We start from the raw sequence: 21,686 nt of genomic DNA, 5'->3' as shown, positions 1-21,686 counted from the left end.
TGATATTTCGTACATAAGTTCCGAAAAACTCATTGGTACGAGCTAGGATTTGAACCCGGAAGCCGGATTGAAAGTGTCATATCCACTCGGCCACCACCGCTTTACGTTACGAACTAGGTTATTATTATAACTAATAGCTTAATGTTTTTAAAACACTGCAACTATAAGTACTTCAACTGCTACAATTTTAAAGTATTTTCGGCCTTATAATTGACAGTATGTCTGAGGAATAAATTCGTCGACACAAAATTTACACATGAACAGACAGAAGTTTTTGTGGCAAAATAAAATGACTGACAAAATCAAATATCGACATGTCTATAACCGATGTTTCCTTAGCGTTATAGATATTTTTATTTATATTTTAGCGTAAATTACAGCAAGTAGAATTAAGTTATATTTATTTACAATAACAATATACATAATGGATATATACAGATGATTACTATAACTAGCTTATATCTAAAATAGGTCATTGAGGCATTGTACCAAGGATGCTGGCGGCATTTCCTCGTTGTATCGCAATACTGATACGTTGTGCGAGGAAGTCACCAGCTCTTCGGTCACCAGTTACGTCAACCAGACGTTTCGCGATTTCATAGAATAATTTAGTAGAATTTACATCTTTTTATTATCGGACTTATCGATGTCATTATTTGTCGATGTTTCATTTTCTAAAGCACTCGTTTTTGCCACAAAATCTTTTATGTCTGCACATGAACCATCAGTTCAGTCACGATTTGTTTCATACATACATTATACACATATGTCTTCATAGCCAATTTAACTGTCATTTGACTTGCCCCAAGCAATTCGCCACATGTGATGTATGCTAGTGTCGGAACCGGCTTAACGCATAACTGTACTGTAATCGGCGGAGTGGGTAACGGTGGCAAATTGCGGAGGTCACTCGCATAATGCGACGTTTCGTGTTCGGGCTTAGTAGGGTGCCGCAGAAGTTGGGTAATACAGAAGCTTAACTGTGTCGTTTTCAAGCAAATAGACTGCAGAGCCTAGAACACCGTAGAAAGGTAGCCTGTTTATCGGTATTGTACAGGATATATTTCGGAGAGTGTGCGATGGGATTACATTATCTAATCCCCCCATCTCCGTTCTGCCACCGTGGGACTAGACGCGGACTTGCGTTTCAACCTTACGTCGTTACTTTTCCGCTGATTCGCACTAAACGCTACGCATCCAGCTTTATCTTGCGAACGGCTAAGGAGTGGAATTCACTTCCTGCATATCTATTCCCAATCCACTATAATTTGGATCTTTTTAAATCGAGAGTGAATAGACATCTTTTAGGTAAGCATGTTCCATCGTAGACTGCATCGGCACTTACTATCAGGTAAGATTGTGGTCAAATGCTTACCTTTTCCTTATATATACCTTTTCCTTATAGCCAGTGTGCCTGGACCGCCCTATGTAATAAGTATAAATGCATTTTGTTCTCGGCGTCTTCTGGAAAAGTGGGGCCTTCGCCGCCCTTCGCAGCCTGCCGCGCCGGGCCATGGCTCCCTTAGCCCTAGGGTAAATTAAATACGCCCCCGTGGTACCGCATTGACGCTTGCCATAAGGACGCTCTGACAGATTATTCGTATAAGGATCATGAAAATTTCGTCCTTATCCTTATGGTAAGCGACATGTGGTACCTTTTGCTTCAAAACGTCACCTGTTTCATAAAGAAATAGGTAAGATTAGAGATTATTAAATTAGATGTACTGTTGTATGGAATTATGGCAAACGTATTTTTAGCTAGTGGCTCTGTGACTAGCATGTCTTAAAACGGTACATACGGCCCGATTCGAAGAATGATTAAGACACGTTTAAGATCTTGGAAAGATCTTTCTAAGATCGATAACTAAACGACATGTCAAAATTTACGTTTATTTCGATTCCGCTGTGCTGCGTTTCGATCCCAATAAGATCTATCTACGATATTTCTAACTTCAAAGTGACATTGGTTGCCTGAATCGAGCTGCTTCTGTCAATTATACAACATACAAACGATATCTAAATGACAACTTATCTAAACCAGAACTTATCGTTGTAGTATTTCATTCTTCGAATCGGGCCGATAGGTAAATAGGTATGCATCAATGATGCAAACAAAAACAAATATTAATTATTATTTCTAAATAAAGAATTTCTTTTAATTTTTATAACATTGTTGCCATTGACTAATGACATTTGTACCTTTTGAATGAAAGACATGCAAGTCAAGCCTCTGTATTGATAAGTCATCTGCGTGCTACACTGTCTAAGTAAACAGTCCATGCCAATATCAACCTTAAAACTTCACAATACGGTTCAACATCGTTCATGCAATAACTGCTCATGCGCTCAGGTCTATTTGTATAGGACAATGTTCGGCTTCTTGCACTTTTTGTAAGAAATAAAAAGTATCCCACTTTCATTTCCGTAGCTACAAGATAATGATAGTCGGATACAATATTGTTGCTGGATTTATTGTCATTATTCGACTTGAAAAAGGTGGTTGTCAAAATCAAAGAGAATTTGAATTCTGAAAACCATCTTTTTCAAGTCGGCGCCATCTTACCGGGCACTACCTAAAGATTATGGCGCCATCGCTCGAAACGATGCTGCTATACCTTTGGTCTTTGATCTATTAGATGGCGCCACTTTTTGATATTTATCAGTCAAAAAACACAATTTAACAAATTGAACACATATGAGTGAAAGAATAAGGATCAAAGTCACAGGGTTCAGTACCCCTAGTGTAAATAAATTCGATTTTGAAACGTGACGTACGCGTTTGCGTTTAGTCTCATTTTGTATTGGATTTTGAAAGAGCGCGCCAAGCGGGACGTTTTGGAAACTCAAAATCCTATACAAAATGAGACTTAACGCAAACGCGTTCGTCACGTTATGATGTCGATCAAATTTACACTAGGGGTACTGAACGTTTTAATTATGTGTCGAAAGATGACAGTAAATTAACGTCGCTACAAAGTCGCTTTGACAATACACTTCTAAGGGGTGTACCGAAAAAAAATTGAAAACTTCAAATGAAAAAAAAAGATGCGATTGAAAACAAACTAAGGATTTTAGAATAACTACAATAAAAAGCTACTTTTAATTTAGATATTTGTTAGGTTTTTTATTTATTATTTTTTCTGTAGGAGTGAGAAAAAAAGAAATAAGAATAGTATCCGAAAATTTTCAGAGTAATTTACAATTTCCGAAACTTTTCGTCGGCATATCAGTACATAAAACTATTTCATATACTCCACAATTTACTTTCTTGCAAGCATTCAACGCTCCAATTTACTTGACAAAAACTTGTCATTCCAATAGTAATCCAAATCAATCATACGTAGTTACAGATCATTCTCACGCGCATGCGCTTGCGTCACGTGTGAATCTATCGCAATGCCATTGTGGTGCTGCTCTGGTTTATACTTGGGTGTCGTAAGGACATATTTAGGTACAATGATCTTAGTTGGACTTAGCTAATTATTAATTGTAGTTTTAATTTATTGTATTGTAATTTTAATTTATTGTATTGTAATTTTAATGTATTGTATTGTAATTTTAATGTATTGTATTGTAATTTTAATTTATTGTATTGATGTATTTCTTCTTATTAATTGTCTTGTTTTTGACATAGTGTTTAATTTTATTGTTATTTATTTTTTCTTTATATATAGTTTTAGTCATTGATATGCATTTTTATTTTTATTTGAATTTGTTATTATTTTTGTATCTTATCTATGGACATGTGAAATAAAAATTTGATTTGAATTGAATAAAAAAAATATCGATCACAATATAGGAATACCCATACCCATTATTACCCATAGAGCTGCTTTCCATTGAGGTGTCCATTGTGCCCAAACCACCCGACCATTGACCGGGAGGTTTGGGCAATTTGTCATGGTTTAAAAATTGTCTTGCAATTTTAGGACTGTTTTTTTTTACCACATCGGTAGCAAACAAGCTTACGCCGCTTACGGGCCGCCTTATGGTAAGCAATCACCGTAGTCTATGGAAGCCTGCAACTACAGGGGTGTTACATGCACATTGCTGACCCTAAATATGACTATGACTGATTATAGTTGTATGAGCATTTTTCGTGACAACTGTAACCAAATATATGTACTAATACACAAAAACAAAAAGTTGATTTTGTTAAAAAGTTAAGCTTTTATTACGACTTAAGTAAGTTTAAGTTAAGTGTGTTTAGTTAAGTAACGTTGTCTGAAAGAGATCGCTCTTTAGCGATAAGACCGCCCGTTGTCTACCATAGTCTAAGTTGTATGTTTAATTTGTATGTCATTATGTTATTTCATATTGGTGAGCAATAAAGAATATTTGTATTGTATTGTAAGTATGTACTTACTTAAGTAAAACAGGTGCCCAATGCTCCCCTAGCTCCCCTTCCTGCTTTTTGAACTACTGGCTTTGCTTGAACCATAAATGTGCCGTTTTCAACCAAAAGGCCACTTATTGTCGGTTGGTAATAATACGCTATTTCCATAAAGCTTACATTTAAAATCAACCTTATTGACAACCGACAATGTGGTAATGTGGTACATTTTAGTTGAAAAAGTTACAAATAGCTTATACATTTAAGTTCGTGACTACAGTACTTCGTTCTTTGGTTCTTTCAAATTCACTGGTAAAGTAGCTACTTGTGGTACAAAAGTTCTTAACTTATCGAATTTTAGTCACTAAAATTCGATACGCTAAATGATCACATGTTATCCTAAGTTATTGTTATTACCACACGACAATGTCCCAGTTACTCACATTCAAGTACTGCACGGAGAGTTGTCATATAGAACTCACTTTATTACTTTCAACTGCCATTCAATCTTCAACCTTATTGTTTAGCTCATAAGGTAGAATTTAGAAGAAAGGATTGAGAAGAGATACGACTTTCTGAAGGTACACTGAAGTGTGCCGCGAATTAGTTTCACAACTAGTTTTTATTTTGTTTTAGTTTTGTTCAGTCGATGCAATTTTCTGCGTTTGGAAACTGTACGTTCCACTTTTGGATTTATTGGTCTTTAATTTGATTGTTTCAATTGAATAGATGTATTAGTTAGATGTAGTAAATGGATAAAAAACCTGGCAAAGTGCGAGTCGGACTCGCGCACGAAGGGTTTCGTACCATAAAAACGGCAAAAAATTACGTTTGTTGTATGGGAGGCCCCTTAAAGATTTATTTTATTCTGCTTTTTTTTATTATTTAATTTAATTCATATTTTTATTTTATTTTTTGGAATTTATATGTAAATATTATGATTGTTTTGTGTTTTTGTATTACCTATGGATCTTGTCCGAAATAAATGCTTTTTATTTTATTTTATTTTTTTAGTATTTTTTGTTAGCTGCAACAGAAATACATCATCTGTGAAAATTTCAACCGTCTAACCATCACGGTTCGTGAGATACAGCCTGGTGACGGACGGACAGCGGAGTCCTAGTAATAGGGTCCCGTTTTACCCTTTGGGCACGAAACTCTAAAAACTAAATTCTAGCATGAGTTCGATCCAGAAAGATCGTACACGCTACATATGTTTCGGTTTATTTTATACTCCTAATATAGGACTCGGATGTGTTTTTAGATAACGACTTCGTATTATTAGATTGCCCAATTAGAAATGAAATAATTAACAAAGAACGAAAAAATACCGTTTTCGTTTCCATACAAAAAATACCGCCGGTCTCTGCGTACACGTAATAAGACCCCTAAGAGCACAAAATAGAGAGCAAATGAAAACTTAATCTGGTGGTTTTCATTTAAGTTTTATCCAAGAAGAATTGGCCACCACGTCTATAGCAGATGATTGTTGCAGCGTCGGGTAAAATCAGGTGTTGCGGGGAGGTTGATTGCAACGTCTGCGATGACTGAAGAGTCCAATACCAGAGCGGCATCTTCTGCCACAGCAATCACAAACATGACGAGAGTCCAAGGGAGGAGGTCTAGCAGCGCGGAGTCTTTTCTGCCTAAGGTTCTCTAACCAGTCCTTGTCATGCTTGTCTACACCCGCTTTGAGATCTCGACGCCACTCTGGCCTCATTTCAGCCTGAGATTCCCAATTGTGAGGATGAATATCGAAGCAGATCAAGTCCCTCTTGCAGCAGTCCTTGAATCTAAGCTTAGGGCGTCCAACCGGCCTCCTAGCGTTTGCGATTTGGCCCAACATGACTTGACGTGGGAGTCTGGAAGCGTCCATTCTATGTACATGGCCAAGCCAGGTTAGCCTTCTTTGCTTTAGGATCGCTGTTATAGAGGAACAATGCGTTTTAGATAGCACAGTTTGATTGCTCATATGGTCCCTCCAAGTGACTCCCAATATGGATCTGAGGACATATACATACAATAGAACATGGCAAGTTAAACATAAGCTTCTAACTAATCATTATTTATTTTATTTTATTTTATTTCTTAGGAAAACTTACAGCTAAAGTAACAAAATAGGTTTCGAAATAAAAACAGTAAGCCAATTACAAGTTTTCACATTATCAATTGATCGTTTATTTATATCGCCTCATAGTGATAAAATGTATCAATGATCTAAAGTATGATATTTCGCTCCCATACAAGTTTGGCCCAACACTCGTTAAACGTGGGTGGTATAATGTTAGGCTCCAAACATGAAACGAAATCCCGATAGTTATTAGAAATTCACGGACGCTTTTTTTAATACTACGTCGGTGGCAAACAAGCATACGACCCGCCTGATGGTAAGCTGTCTCCGTAGCCTATGGACGCCTGCAACTCCAGAGGAGTAACATGCGCGTTGCCGACCCTAACACTCCGCACCCTCGTTGAGCTCTGGCACCTTACTCACCGGTAGGAACACAACACTATAAATAGAGTCTAGTGTTATCTGGCTGCTGTTTTCTGTAAGGTGGAGTACTTCCCCAGTTGGGCTCTGCTCTAGATCTCGAATGACATCCGCTGTGCTGTGCCCTACCACACAACGCGAGATGACATTCACAGTGCCCATACCTCTCTTTTGGACGTAGTTTAAGGACATACCCGGATACAAAAACTTCATACATCATTATAATTTAACGCGGAGTTTCTCTACGATTTTGAGGTTAGGAATTCTACCTTATTATGGTACAATACATAAATATCTTCTTCCTCGCGTTGTCCCGGCATTTTTGCCACGGCCCATGGGAGCCTGGGGTCCGCTTGACAACTAATCCCAAGATTTGGCGTAGGCACTAGTTTTTACGAAAGCGACTGCCATCTGACCTTTCAATCCAGAGGGTAAACTAGGCCTTGTTGGGATTAGTCCGGTTTCCTCACGATGTTTTCCTTCACCGAAAAGCGACTGGTAAATATCAAATGATATTTCGTACATAAGTCCCGAAAAACTCATTGGTACGAGCCGGGGTTTGAACCCGCGACCTCCGGATTGCAAGTCGCACGCTCTTACCGCTAGGCCACCAGCGCTTAATACATAAATATATAAACTAGATCCAAAATACCTTTCTATTACCTTCATTCATGTATAACCTTAAAAGAACATTATGCAAAGTGACTAATTATAATTTTAACAAACAAAAGCCTAAACAGTATTGCGACATAAAGCCATTTAGATTCAAGAGTGTCTCACAGCCTTAAGCCTAATCTCGGCATTACGGTAACCTTGTCACAACGAAAACAATGGCTTGCAAAATAATAATTACAATTACAACTAACGTTTACAATTATGAAGTTACAGTTACTGCATGTTAGACAGTATATTGACTTCGTGAAAACTGCTGTTTTGGCTCCTTGCACGACTGTGGCGCCGCCTATAGGATACTTTAAATAAAGACTGACAGTTGTCAATTAGTAGTTATGAACAAGTCGTCTTATGAAATTTCAAATTTTTCCTTGATTTTCGGGTTGAACATGAAAATGGCGAAGTCGTGTGAATTTTTTGTTTAATGTGTAATATTAATAGCTTATTATAGTTATTATGTAGGAAAGTAACGTGGCAGTGTGCAGCTAATGAATTGGCCTTGAAATGCATTTAACCATTCTTTAGTCAACACCCGGTAATCCATCGTGGCTATTTGAACAAAGGGCCTCCGGAAGATATAACTTTAATTTTAAATCTAAGATAATTACTGTAAATGAAGAAAAGACAATTCAGAATGTATTTACATAAACTAATAGACTTCTTCTTCCTAGCGTTGTCCCTGCATATTGCCACGGCTCATGGGAGCCTGGGGTCCGCTTGACAACTAAGCCCAAGATTTGGCGTAGGCACTAGCTTTTACGAAAGCGACTGCCATCTGACCTTCCAACCCAGAGGGTAAAACTAGGCCTTGTTGGGTTTAGTCCGGTTTCCTCACGATGTTTTCCTTCACCGAAAAGCGACTGGTAAATATCAAATGATATTTCGTACATAAGTTCCGAAAACCTCATTGATACGAGCCGGGGTTTGAACCCGCGACCTCTGGATTGAAAGTCGCACGCTCTTACCGCTAGGCCACTAGCGCTTCACATAAACTATTCAAAATAATATGCCTTTTGTACCTAAGCTGAACCGATTTCTCAAAATAGCTTGGTCATCTGTTTGAGTTCTCATTAATGTTATCATTCTTGTTCAATAGGGTACTGCATCAATAACAAAACATCTTACAAATATTTATTATCGTAAGGTCATCATTGACAAGCATGTTTTATTATAAATTATAATTCATTTGCTTCCACCGGACGTGTTAAAGACGATGTTATTTTATTATCTTCCCCATTATCACGGTAAGGCAAAGGCACGTATGATAGTAATATGTTTAAGAACTGTTTTCTTTTTTTATAATAGTAAATATGTTATCGTGAAATACGCAGTGCATGCAGTTTTGTCATTTAGGTAAGTGAGTTCTTTTAGGTTTTATGATATCTATACCTACTACTTTCGTAGATATGTACAAGTAACTAAATAATACTAATGTAATAATAATATACTGTATGTACTGTTCGCTTAATGTATGTGTAATTTTTCTATTCCTCTGATTAATCCGTGCACTACCTGTTATAAAAACTTATTGTTATATATATCCTGCTGGCTAGCCTAAGGTTGTCGGGAAGAGATCGCTTACAGCGATAAGATCGCCTGTTGCTACCTTTCTTTGCATTGTAAATCTATTTTTAAATTTGTTTTCTTTGTTGTGCAATAAATAATATTTACTTAATATCATGCGTAATTTAAATACTATTGAACATGTGTATAACAAAAGGGCTTTGATAGGTACCTATTTTAAGTTATTTTTATACATATTATTTATTTCAGGTACATAAAAAAATAACTTAAATTTATCTCAAATTAAAACTATTTAGTATTAATTAAATAGAAAGGCATTTAATCACATTAAGTTAAATAAATATAAATAATTAAATGAATACTAGACTATCTATCTGTTTTGACTTTATGGGCGACCCCACACTAGCGTCTCCCGAGCGTCGGCGTCTAGTCAACTCTATGGCTGCTGCTCGACGCAACGTTGGCGCAACTGCGCATCGACGCCATTTTCCATAGCGCTGACTAGACGCCGACGCTCAGGAGACTCTAGTGTGGAATGGCTCTATTTCAAGAAGAAAAAGACAAAGTGTCAAAATACTGGTACTTAATCATGTTTTGACCGTGACCAGCAGCCAGTAAATGATTAAATGGCCGGACCTGGGGTTAATTGAAACAATTAACCCCGTGCAGATCCAATTGTAAAATAATTTCATCTGAACCGGGAATATCGAATTGATTTGTTGATTGAGTTAGTGTGGTAAGTGGGTCATGGTGATAACGTGTTTAATAATTTGTAATTAAGAGGGAGCAACCCAAAACAAAATTGTAGTTTACCCAAAATGTATGAAACAGGCAAATCTTTTTCGCAATTTCGGGATTGGTCCCATAGTAAAAATTGCTCAATATGAGCTTTATATTCAGTCCGTAAATTATTGCAGGTGACTAAATAAACACTCTGTATTTTTTTTCAATACACCCGCCAAAACCTTATTTTTTTTTAAACAAACGGTCATACCTATACAAAACAAAACTTACTTACTTACTCCTCTGGCGCAGCGACCCAAAGTGTGTCTTGGCCTCCAACACTACTGCTCGCCACTGATCCCGGTCCTGTGCAGTTTATGCAAAACAAAATGTATACAAAAATACTTTCTTATAAAAATAAGACCTTTTATAAGTTTCCTTAAACTGTAAATGTGCTAAATACAATGTACTTACACATGAAGTTTAACTACTACGAATATTTTAAGTTAAAATTAGAGAAATTACACATTATGATAGAAACTTTAAGTAATGTACAATTTAATGTAATCTTAAGTTTTAGAACAGTGGCGAATTGTATTGCTAATCATTGGAACAATTTCTTGAAAGATAAACTACTATTAAAAATATCAAAATCTGTTTAAAGGTTAAAGTTGTCTCGATAAAACATCACTTACCTTGTATACCTGCAGTATACAAAAGCTAGTCGAATGATCAGTACCCCTAGTGTAAATAAATTCGATTTTGAAACGTGACGTACGCGTTTGCGTTTAGTCTCATTTTGTATTGTATTTAGAAAGAGCGCGCCAAGCGGGACGTTTTGGTAACTCAAAATCCTATACAAAATGAGACGCGTTCGTCACGTTATGATGTCGATAAAATTTATACTAGGGGTACTGATAGCAAAATTCGAAAAATAAGTTTATTACTATTTTTAAATAGAAGTATTTTTAGAGTAGGTACCTAATCTAGATAAAATACCTAAACCGTCGATATTTTGGCACAGGGAAACTTCATGGAGTAACTGACCATGTCGAGAGCTTGCCAAAACAATATAATATATATATATTATACTACGTTGGTGGAAAACCGCTTGCAAAGTACCTATTTATAATTACTATTATGTTAGCTTACATAATATAATATGGTGATGATTAATCAACGAAACACACACAAAGCGACGCAATGTCATTGCCAATGACATGCAACTGCGACCTTGCTTCCGATTGCGAGGGGACCTAATTGAGAGCCATCCAGACCTATTTGCTTCCTAATCGAGAGCTATCCAAGTCCTATTTGCTAGTTAACGATTTGGAAGGCTGCGGGTACATATAAGTAAGTAAGTAAATATTCTTTATTGTGCACCATACAGTTAAAAATAGACAGGAAATGAAAAAAACACGTAAAAGTTAGGTAACAACAGGCGGTCTTATCGCTAAGAAGCGATCTCTTCCAGACAACGTTTGGATAGCAGGAAACTATGAACTTACAACATTGAACGGGTAGTGGGGATACTTTATTAATAAATGATAAGTTTATAAAGGTCCCCAAATTGTTTATTTAAACACAATAAAAAAAATACAAAAGAGACTTTTTATTTGCAATAACAATATACATAATATATTAAATTGGATTGGATAAATACAGCAGAGGATTACTATAACTAGCTTAAATCTAAAATAGGCCCTTGAGGCATTGTTGGGTGGAGCAAGGATGCTGTTGGCATTTCCGGGTTGTATCGCAATACTCATACGTTGTGCGTGGAAGCTGCCAGCTCTTCGGTCACCGGTTACATCAACCAGACGCCTCGGGATTTCTGCAAAAAACTTGGGCGCGCTGGGAAAATACTTAAGACCTAAAAATAGTGTATCAATAAACTTAATGATTGAATTTTTTTATAAAGGTTAATAAAATATCTGGGGCCCAAAATTGTATATGCCCAAGTGTAGGTACGTACATATGTATGACCATGAAATATTGCCTTTATTCATTCTTAGTCATAAAATTTATTTAATATAATATACAAGGAATAGATGAATAAATTGGTACAACTTTTTTATTTTAACTGTTTTATTAGTTAAAAAAAACTTTGTAGTAAATAATTGTCATTTTCTTTGTTTCAGACGAGGCAAGATGGAGATACGGTGGTCCTTGCTTGTCCTATGGGCGGCTATTTCGTGGATTTCAGGTAAAAAACATTGATCAGTTACTTTTAATAAATAAAATACTTCACATTTCAAAAACATGAGGTCCAATATAGTTATTAGACATCCAATTTTATTCGCGACTTAAAGACAAAGACAAGATAAGAAATTGTACTTGTAATTATGAATGTCTTAAACTAACCTTGAATGAATGATGCTTTTGAATGAAAGAATGAATGAATGATGCTTTTATTCGAAACACCTTCAACTTCCACACCTTCGTAAAGAGATACATCAGACACGAGAACCCGGGCAAGAATCTCGTTGGGATTAATTTTTTCAAAACAAATAAATAAATATTATAGGACATTATTACACAGATTGACTAAGTACTAAGTCCCACAGTAAGCTCAATAAGGCTTGTGTTGAGGGTACTCAGACAACGATATATATAAATATTTATAAATACTTAAATACATAGAAAACACCCATGACTCAGGAACAAATATCCATGCTCATCACACGAATAAATACCCTTACCAGGATTTGAACCCGGGACCATCAGCTTCGTAGGCAGGGTCACTACCCACTAGGCCAAACCGGTCGTCAAAATCGAAGACAAGAAAACATAATACCTATTAAAATTACAGTTCAAAAGAAAACAGGTACTTAATATTTTCAACTTTATATTTCACGCTCTTGTTGTGCAATAAATTTCCCTATAAAGGGTTTTCCGTCCATATTTCCTCATCGTATACTATTTCACCACATTCGTTCTGGGCTAACCGAGCTGACCCACTGATCAAGGCGGACACGCTATAGATAGAAAACAAACGATTACCTACTTAAATAAAATATCAAATAATTCACTCCTAACTATTAAATAAATTATAAACTCGAAACGGCGTTGAAACTCTAGGTCCATGGGGTCCCAGCGCGCACAAGTTTTTTGGAGAAATCGCGAAACGTCTGTTTGACGTAACTGGTGACCGAAGAGCTGGCGGCTTCCTCGCACAACGTATCAGTATTGCGATACAACGAGGAAATGCCGCCAGCATCCTTGGTACAATGCCTCAAGGGCCTATTTTAGATATAAGCTAGTTATAGTAATCATCTGTATATATCCATTATGTATATTGTTATTGTCAATAAATAGATGGAATTCTATAAATAAAAATGCCTTATATCATCTTGGAAAATAGCTGATATTCTTCCAACAGCTGGATCGGTTTTTATGAAACATAGCTAAAAGGGAAACTTGCTTTCACGTAAGAAACCGCATTGAAATCAGTCCATCCGTATGAGAGCTACGATGCCGTAGACACACACAGGCTGTCATTGGCGTCAAACATATTTACACCCCTCTTTTTGCGTCGGGGGTTGAAATAAATAAGTTTTTTTTGTGTTTGTTGTCTTCATCTGTTTTTGTGTAATCTCTGTAGCAGGAATTGTTTTTCTTGTTGTTTTTATGTTATATGTATTACTGTATGTGTTATCTGTCGTTGCATCACCGTATGGGTCCTACGGAAGACCAGCGCTGGCTGGTCATTGGCATGGTCACTGGTGGCATTATGCTGAGTAATAGCATAAATGGACCCATTTCGTGATGCGCTCTTAATGCTCTGTACCCCTAGTGTAAATAAATTCGATTTCGAAACGTGACGTACGCGTTTGCGTTTAGTCTCATTATGTATGTGATTTAGAAAGAGCGCGCCAAGCGGGACGTTTTGGAAACTCAAAATCCTATACAAAATGAGACTTAACGCAAACGCGTTCGTCACGTTATGATGTCGATTAAATTTACACTAGGGGTACTGTTCTTCTGTTTTTGTTGCCTGTACAAGTTCGTGACTGTCACGAATAAATGTCTTTTATCTTTATCTGTTTATCTTATCTTTAAATGACAAGCACCCATAAATTGCACGGCACACTTACATTTTAAACGTTCCGAACGTTGATTATCGAACTCAGATTCGGTCAATCTGAAGCCAATCTGCTGCACTAGGTGAGGTAATTCCATTCAGGGCGAGGTAGAGCGTGGCCATTTGTATGAAATACTGCTTCTTATGTTGACCCACTGATAAGCTTGGCTGTGTTAATAGCGAAATGCTCGAAAACAACGTACTCTATTATAGCGAGTGACTTTCTCTAGGCCCTGTGGCTGGTGCCTTCTGCGGGTGTGCCCGGAGGCAATGAACTAGAATAACTACCTAAAGAAGTCTGACTTAGAGCTCAAAAATGGCCTCACGTGTATTGTGCCGCGAGTGACTCAACTGTACTGCGCGCAGTTTGACAACGGCAAATGGCGTGACGTAGTTTTTTTAGCATCATTTTAGCCAATCAAAACTTTTAGTGACCAATGTCAATTTTTAGTGTTCCGTCCGTCTGTCTGTCGAAGTGCCAAATATCTCGAGAACTACTTAAGCTATCGATTGGAAATTTGGAATAGTTAATGAACAACGCTAACCCAGACACATTGAAAGTGTATTTTTGGTTATTTTATTTTTATTTGGTAAAGAAAATGCCCAAAATAAAAAGGGGGCAAAATTTCAAAGTCTAGTTAATAGGTCAAGTGGGGTATCATTTGAAAGAACTCAAATTGAACATTCCAAAACATTTTTTTTTCATAGTGGAAAGATGGAGTGGAATGTTTTTTAAGGAATATGTGTAAAAAATATCACTCCCCCCCTTATCTCCAAAGTTCATCAACCAGAAATTATATTTGTTTTACATAACATTAACATTATCATAAATTCATAGTACACGAAATATATAATAAATATAATTTTCGATTAGATGTTATAAAACGCTACAAATTTCAATATTTACCTTTTACGGGATTTTTATGTGATAAAATAACAGATAAGTAATCAACAGTTCCTATGAAATACTTAAAAAGACGACACATTTTTATTAGTTAACATGCCATTAACGCGTCCAACGTGGCTCGTTAGCGGTCAACCACACATTCATGATCATAATATTTACCTTATGTCTTGCTTTGATGACGGGTGTCTTATCCACAGTGATCTACGATAAATATGCGATCATAATGTATTACACAGTCAGTTTATTATATTATACAGTCAATATCAAATAGATAGTGACTGCTAAAAGTGCCCAAAAATAGTGTAACACACCTTTTTTACCATTTGTTATCATGAAATTGAGGATGTGTTTCGATATATTTAGCCACTTTAGCTGCCACTGCTGACTGACTTTTTAGTATTTGTTGTTATAGCGGCAACAGAAATACATCATCTGAGAAAATTTCAACTGTCTAGCTATCACGGTTCATGAGATACAGCCTGGTGACAGACGGACGGACGGACGGACAGCGGAGTCTTAGTAATAGGTCCCGTTTTGGTACGGAACCCTAAAAACAAATAAACTCTATTAGTTAATCTTTGAGTGGTTCAGACTAAAATTGTAACCAATGTGGTATTTTTGAAACGCCTGTTAACCATCTTTTGTTCTAGTTAATATGATTAAAGTGTTATTTCGCGAACTTTCTCCGCCGGCTGACCGCAGTTACCAAAACGGTCCCTAAGTGCAGTCGTTAAATACATGCCATTGCTGTAACTCTTCTTTTTGACTGGTACTTATTCGGAACGGTACCGGTTTTAGAATAACTTATTTAAAATCAGTAATCGTTCTTAGTAAGTGTGCAGTTGGGAAGATGTATTATGTATTGTGGTGTTCTGAACTTTGCCAAATATGTGTGCTGCAATTCTTTCCTAAATTCGAGGAAAAAATAGTCGTATAAGTACCGAGTACCTGGGCGACCGAGCGAGCTTTGCTCGGTTATAACTATTTATTGTAATATGGTGGTCTATAGGTGATAATCTTAACTACATTTTTTTACTAAATTAAACTTGTCTAAAACAATAAAAATTAAAAAAATATATATAAACTTGAACATATTAAAAAAAAACAAAAGTTAGTCACCGGGCGAGATTCGAACCCGTAACATTCGTTTAGCAGTCCGAGTCTCAACCCGCTGGACCAGACGGACAGTGGCCGGCTACACGAAATTAGCGACCATATTCTGCGTCGAAAGAAAAACGCATGAAAACTCAAAAACACGCGTTTTCCCAAACATAAGACAAATCTAGATAGATTGTATACCCCCAAAAACCCCCATATACCAAATTTCAGTGAAATCGTTAGAGCCGTTTCCGAGATCACAGAAATATATAAATATATACAAGAATTGTTCGTTTAAAGGTATAAGATATTGATAGCTTTAACATATTTTTGGTTATTTTAGAAGTAAACAGAAGTCGGAAGCAAGGAAGGTGCTACAATAGATGTCACAGGAGTTACACGTAGAATTTAATTAATATATATATTAGGATCTATGTACAATGGTCGCATATTATAAAAAAAACCCATGAATCATCATTGTATCTATAAATTCCAGATGCAGATTCCGCAGATGTCCTCCCAGCCTTCACACAGGACATGAACAACTTGCCGTTATCAGAAAGCACCCCGGTCGGCTCAGTTGTTTACACGTTGCAAGGAACCAATCCAAGTGGTGGACCAGTGAGTACAATACCTTAAGTAGGATCCTGGGATGTTCTTCCAGCTTTCACCCAGGACATAAAGAACATGCCATTATCAGAAAGCACCCCAGTCGGCTCAGTTGTCTACACGTTGCAGGGAACCAACCCCAGTAGTGGACCAGTGAGTATAATACCACAATTAGGATTCCGTTGGGATGTTCTCCCAGCCTTCATCCAGAACATGAACAACTTGCCGTTATCAGAAAGCACTCCGGTCGGCTCAGTTGTCTACACGTTGCAGGGGACCAACCCCAGTGGTGGACCATAAGTAGGATCCTGGGATGTTCTTCTAACCTCCATGACCATCTCCAGTGGGCCAGTGAATCCAACGTTAGTATCCAGAGATGTCCCAGCCTTTACACAGCACAAGGACAACTTGTGCTAGAAAGCAGAAAGCGGGCTCCGGTCGGCTCTGTTGTTTACACGTTGCAGGGGACCAATCCTGTGGCGGACCGGTGAGTATATGAATGAATGATGCATTTATTGGGAACAAACATTAAACATACTTTAAAAAAATAGTAATAAGAATAGGATAGCTATACATATAGGTGAACACAAAAGATGAACTTCCAATGTTTTCTGTATCTTTGGCCGGGTCCTAAGCCCAAGGACTCTATGATTTTGTTTAGTTTTGCCGCCGTACTAATGTAATCTACCTTTATTTCAGGTAAAATATAGTTTGGTGGGGACTGACAAGTTTTCTGTGGATCCTGTGTCAGGAGAAGTTACTCTAGTCCAACCCTTAGATAGAGAGGTAAGAATAAGAAGTTCTTCTTGTACTTCATATGTAAATGTGTAATATCCAATAAATTTGGAGAGATCTCGAAAACTTCCTCACCAGATAGCGCTGTTATATGTTAGCCAGCTCAGATGATTTAAAAATTTAAATTAGTGTTATTGCAAAAGACGTTTATACAATTTACTTTATTTTTCAGAAAAACGATACATTAAAGTTCCTCGTGTCCATAAAGAACGAACACAACGAAGGTCAGACTGAATCCGTGACTGTGATAGTATGGGACGAAAATGACAATCCGCCTGAATTTAAAAATGTAAGTACAAAAAAACTGGACCGCGAGCCAAATTATTCACAGGCGCTAACTCGTAAAGTGGTAAAGTGAGATATATCTTGAAGTCCGTCGAAGTCATCTGTCGATCTCTTGGTGGTTCATGAATGGTAGCCACGCAATAACGTAGAAAAATTATATTTCTAGGCATATTGTCCCGATAAAAAGCGAATTAGGGCTGGCACTTTCTATTTCATTATATGTAGAAATTTCATCTCGTCATTTAATGATAAACCGTTAAGTTACAATTGTAAAATGTTGATAATTATCAACATAAACATGTTATACGAGTGTATATCTAAACTAAATAAAACAGATTAAACACGAATTAAACGAACTGACATTGTTTACAGAGTCCTTACGAAGTATACGTACCTGAAGATGAAGTCGTTGGGAAGACAGTCTTACAGAACATCCTGGTGGAAGACAGGGACACCGTTGGTGATAATCTGGAAGTCGGCTGCTTGCCTAATGAACAGGTATATGTATATCCCAACTAGTCTGTCAGTTACTGAGATATTGACATTTTACACACAGCCTGAAGCCGTTGATAGAAAGACCTTGAAATTTAAAGCAAAGCTTGAAAGGTTGTGTATAAATGGGGTTAGAAGATTTGACCGACTTCTGCGCGCACCTAGTTCATCAACACCAAGTAGAACTTTGAGATCGAAACTTGCCTGGGGTGGTGAATTGTTCGTACATTTCAACAACTGTTAGGTACTCTAATTGCTGATGCAAAGTATTCTGCTAAATGAAACACTACTAGGCAAAACACTTTCCGCTCATATCAAAGCGGTTAAGGGCGGCCATTTTATCAAACATTTCTCTTTAGTCATGTAGTTTATTCTTGCCTGGATGTTTAAAGCAAAAACCATATGTTGTTATCAGCCGATCACTTTTCTCAATATTCTAGTGGCCCGAAGCTTGTGACATCTTCGAAGTGGTAGCCCTTCAATCCTCAGCCAACTCCTACTCGGGTGTGCTGGTGCTGAAGAAACCTCTGGACTACAATGAGAAGCAGTTCTACCAGTTCCAGCTGTACGCTTCTGTAAGTATCGATTTGTATATCAGCAGGTACTTTAGTACTTTAATTACCTACTTGTTAAAGTAACGTTTAAAAATGTTTAAATTGACAATGTTTTTTTTCCTTAAAAATCTCCTTCGAAATTGTTAAAAAACATAACTTGTATAAACGAATCGATTCACTAAAATCGACTGTTTGTGATGTTTCACCCACCATAGCGACTACCTGACACAAACATAGCAAAATTTTATCATCTGCACCGAGTGCTCCGACTTGACAGTGACAAAGTGGGACAGGACCACTAAAAAACGTTATATTTTCATAGGATTTTATTCCTCCACGCTGCCACTTCCCACGTCGGTGGAGTTAGTTATGACGAACTATAGTTTTTAAGATATGTGTAATACCTATATGAGGAGTAAATAACCTATAGTATTTCTTCCAGGACGGAGCCCTCAACTCCACAGCCCCAGTGGAAGTCAAGGTCGAAGATGTGCAGAACTCCCCACCCGTCTTCAGCGGTGCCCTCAGCGGATCTTTGGCGGAGGATGCCCCGGTGGGAACCTTGGCCTTGGTAGTGCGCGCGAGAGACGCTGATCGGGTTCAGCCGAGAGAAGTGTTCTTGGAGTTGTTGACCAGTAAGTTGTTCTTCCACCCGTGCTCAGTGGCCTCAGCTGGTCTTTGACGGAAGATGTCCGGGTGGGAACCGTGGCATTGGTGGTGTGAGCGAGATGCTGATCGAGTCCAGCCGAAAGAAGTGTTAATTTAAGTTGTTGTCTAGTAATTTGTACTTCCATCCTTCAGCGGGCCTTTGGCGGAGGGTGCTCCAGGGAGATCCTTAAATTACTGGACTAGGTAGGTGATCTCTCAACCTAGAGAAGAAATTATGCCCGTATTGGGGTTAAACTTTATCAAGAAACTATAGTAACCTGTTAAAAGGTGTAAAAAAGCTTGAAAGGTAACTTTTCTCAAGGAATGTTGGCGCAGAATTATTATATGTTGATAACATGCAGAGTCAGCATGTCATTCAAATCGCGGAAACATTCAGATAATAACCGAATCTCCGTATCTGACTAAAAGATGTATTCCAGGAGTCATTTAAGGATTATAAGTTGGTCCTTCGAACCGGATTATCAAAATTATCCACCTATTCAATTTTTCAATTCAATTCAAATATACTTTATTCATGTAGGCCTAGCAACAAGCACTTATGAATAGTAAGACAGTATTACATATAATTATCTTAATCTAATTATCAGAGCAATTTATTGATGTTGTAAATATTATTCCATATATAATACTAATGAATATAATTCATAGATCAAATTTAATACTAAAACTTTCACAAAATATAGTCATACAAAAAAAAATGTATAAAAAATACTAGTCTAGATTCTTTCTAGAATAAATTCTAAATGTCAAACAAATATAATAAAAAATATTTGTTTTCCTCATTTTCAGATCCGTTGGACTACTTTTTACTGGACAGTGCCTCAGGCAATCTGGTGACAGCTAAACCGTTAGACAGAGAAGCCCTAGCCGATCCGTCATCTCCTCTAAATCTTACAATTAGAGTAATTATGAAACATTTTTTTCATTTGGTTTGATTATAATTTTGTTCCTACTTTAAAAAATAACATTACATTTTTTTGGGTGCTTCGATATATGCAAGCTTATCTTTTTCCGAAGTTCTATTAGAATTAAATGTGTTACACAATTCCTATAATTTTAAATATTTTCAACAGGCCACGGAAATAGTAAACGGCTCCCCCCTAGTGTCCCCCCTAACATCGTCCATCGCCACAGCAACAATTACGATACGAGACGTTAACGACGAGCCACCGCGTTTCTCGAAGCCTGAGTACCGTGTAGAGGTTCCAGAGAGCTTGCCAGTGGGCACTCCGCTGCCGAATCTGGACATGGTCGTTACGGACAGAGACGTGGTAAGTTTAAAATTTATCGCTTGTTAGAATAACGTTTCTCGAAACCTGAATACCGTGTAGAAGTGCCGGAGATCATGCCAGTTGGCACTCCGCTGCCGAATCTGGACATGGTTGTCTCTGATGGAGATATAGTAAGTGTCATCGTCATCATATTATCTGAAAGTCACGTATTATCTGAAGTTCACCGATGGCCTCCTTATAGGATCTGGTACAATGACCGTGCATAGTTCTTATTCAACGGCTCCCTGCGATCTTCACGAGAACATTGGTCTACAATGGGAATACTAAAGAACACCAAGAATAATCATTGTATCCTGAATAATTCTAACACCTTCTGTTACTGTATATTTGCAAATAAATAAATGATTGATTGATTGAATCTCTTTCTTTCCTTTCATTCGTAAATCTACCATCACGTTACGTTTCATATAAACGTATTCAAATAACTTATATTTAAAATTCCCTGTCGTTTAATACGTTACTCGTCAATCTTTCTGTTATCTGGTAGAAAAGTTCAGTCGGACGTAATCGGTGCTGTATTATATGAACCTTTAAAGACTTCCACTTAAAATTCAACCTTAAATTTGCTCGACAGGGTTTAAATTCCGTCTTCACCCTTCGTCTCTCCGATGAGATGGGAGCCTACATAGTGGAGCCAGCCAACGCCACAGGCAGCGCTTCAGTCACCCTTCGTCTAAACTCTAGCTTAGATTATGAGGACCCAAACCAGAGGAAGTTTATTTTGGAGGTGAGTTTTGAACCTTATACTCGTATTTGTCCTACCTGGTCCAACATTCATAATTCTTATATAACCTCCATCTTTTCGATAGGATTAAAACCCTTATATAAGGCCATCAAATGTTACTGGCTTATCCGATTAGATTAAATTCTAGTTTGGTTTAGGAACTAGGAACTGCGTAATAATTGTGAAAGAATCTAATCCCCAAAAGTTTAATAGAACCACAAAGTAAAGGAATCTACGAAAGTTTAGAGTCAGACCAAGATAAGTTGGCAGCAGTTTTGACAGCCCAAATAGTGCAAGTGTTATTCTAAACGTCAATTTTTCCATGCAATTATGACGTTCAGTTAACACTTGTACACTATCAAATTTGCCAACTAAGCTTGGTCTGACCCTATATAAAACCCTTTTCGCAATATGGAGTAATCTTATATGTCTCT

At 37.3% G+C, this 21,686-nt stretch overlaps 1 protein-coding gene across 2 annotated transcripts in view; it reads left to right on the top strand.

Annotated features, from left to right (window-relative positions):
• LOC133515788 (cadherin-87A) overlaps positions 1-21,686 on the top strand; it is a 71,685-nt gene that overhangs the window by 26,672 nt on the left and 23,327 nt on the right. Inside the window, exons 2-11 of one of the 2 annotated variants that reach the window (XM_061848371.1) lie at positions 11,885-11,949; positions 16,329-16,453; positions 17,141-17,227; positions 17,409-17,525; positions 17,894-18,019; positions 18,454-18,588; positions 19,010-19,202; positions 20,026-20,138; positions 20,310-20,507; positions 21,103-21,255. In XM_061848371.1, the coding sequence (XP_061704355.1) occupies positions 11,895-11,949; positions 16,329-16,453; positions 17,141-17,227; positions 17,409-17,525; positions 17,894-18,019; positions 18,454-18,588; positions 19,010-19,202; positions 20,026-20,138; positions 20,310-20,507; positions 21,103-21,255 (1,302 nt within the window). In that variant the 5' untranslated portion in view covers positions 11,885-11,894. Of the gene's footprint in view, positions 1-11,884; positions 11,950-16,328; positions 16,454-16,504; positions 16,595-17,140; positions 17,228-17,408; positions 17,526-17,893; positions 18,020-18,453; positions 18,589-19,009; positions 19,203-20,025; positions 20,139-20,309; positions 20,508-21,102; positions 21,256-21,686 lie in introns of those variants that run through there. The other variant, XM_061848370.1, reaches the window with a different exon arrangement.

This window comes from Cydia pomonella, chromosome 3, assembly GCF_033807575.1.
Source record: "Cydia pomonella isolate Wapato2018A chromosome 3, ilCydPomo1, whole genome shotgun sequence".
Classification (NCBI taxonomy): Eukaryota; Metazoa; Arthropoda; class Insecta; order Lepidoptera; family Tortricidae; genus Cydia; species Cydia pomonella.
This window is presented reverse-complemented; position numbering and strand designations above follow the sequence as displayed.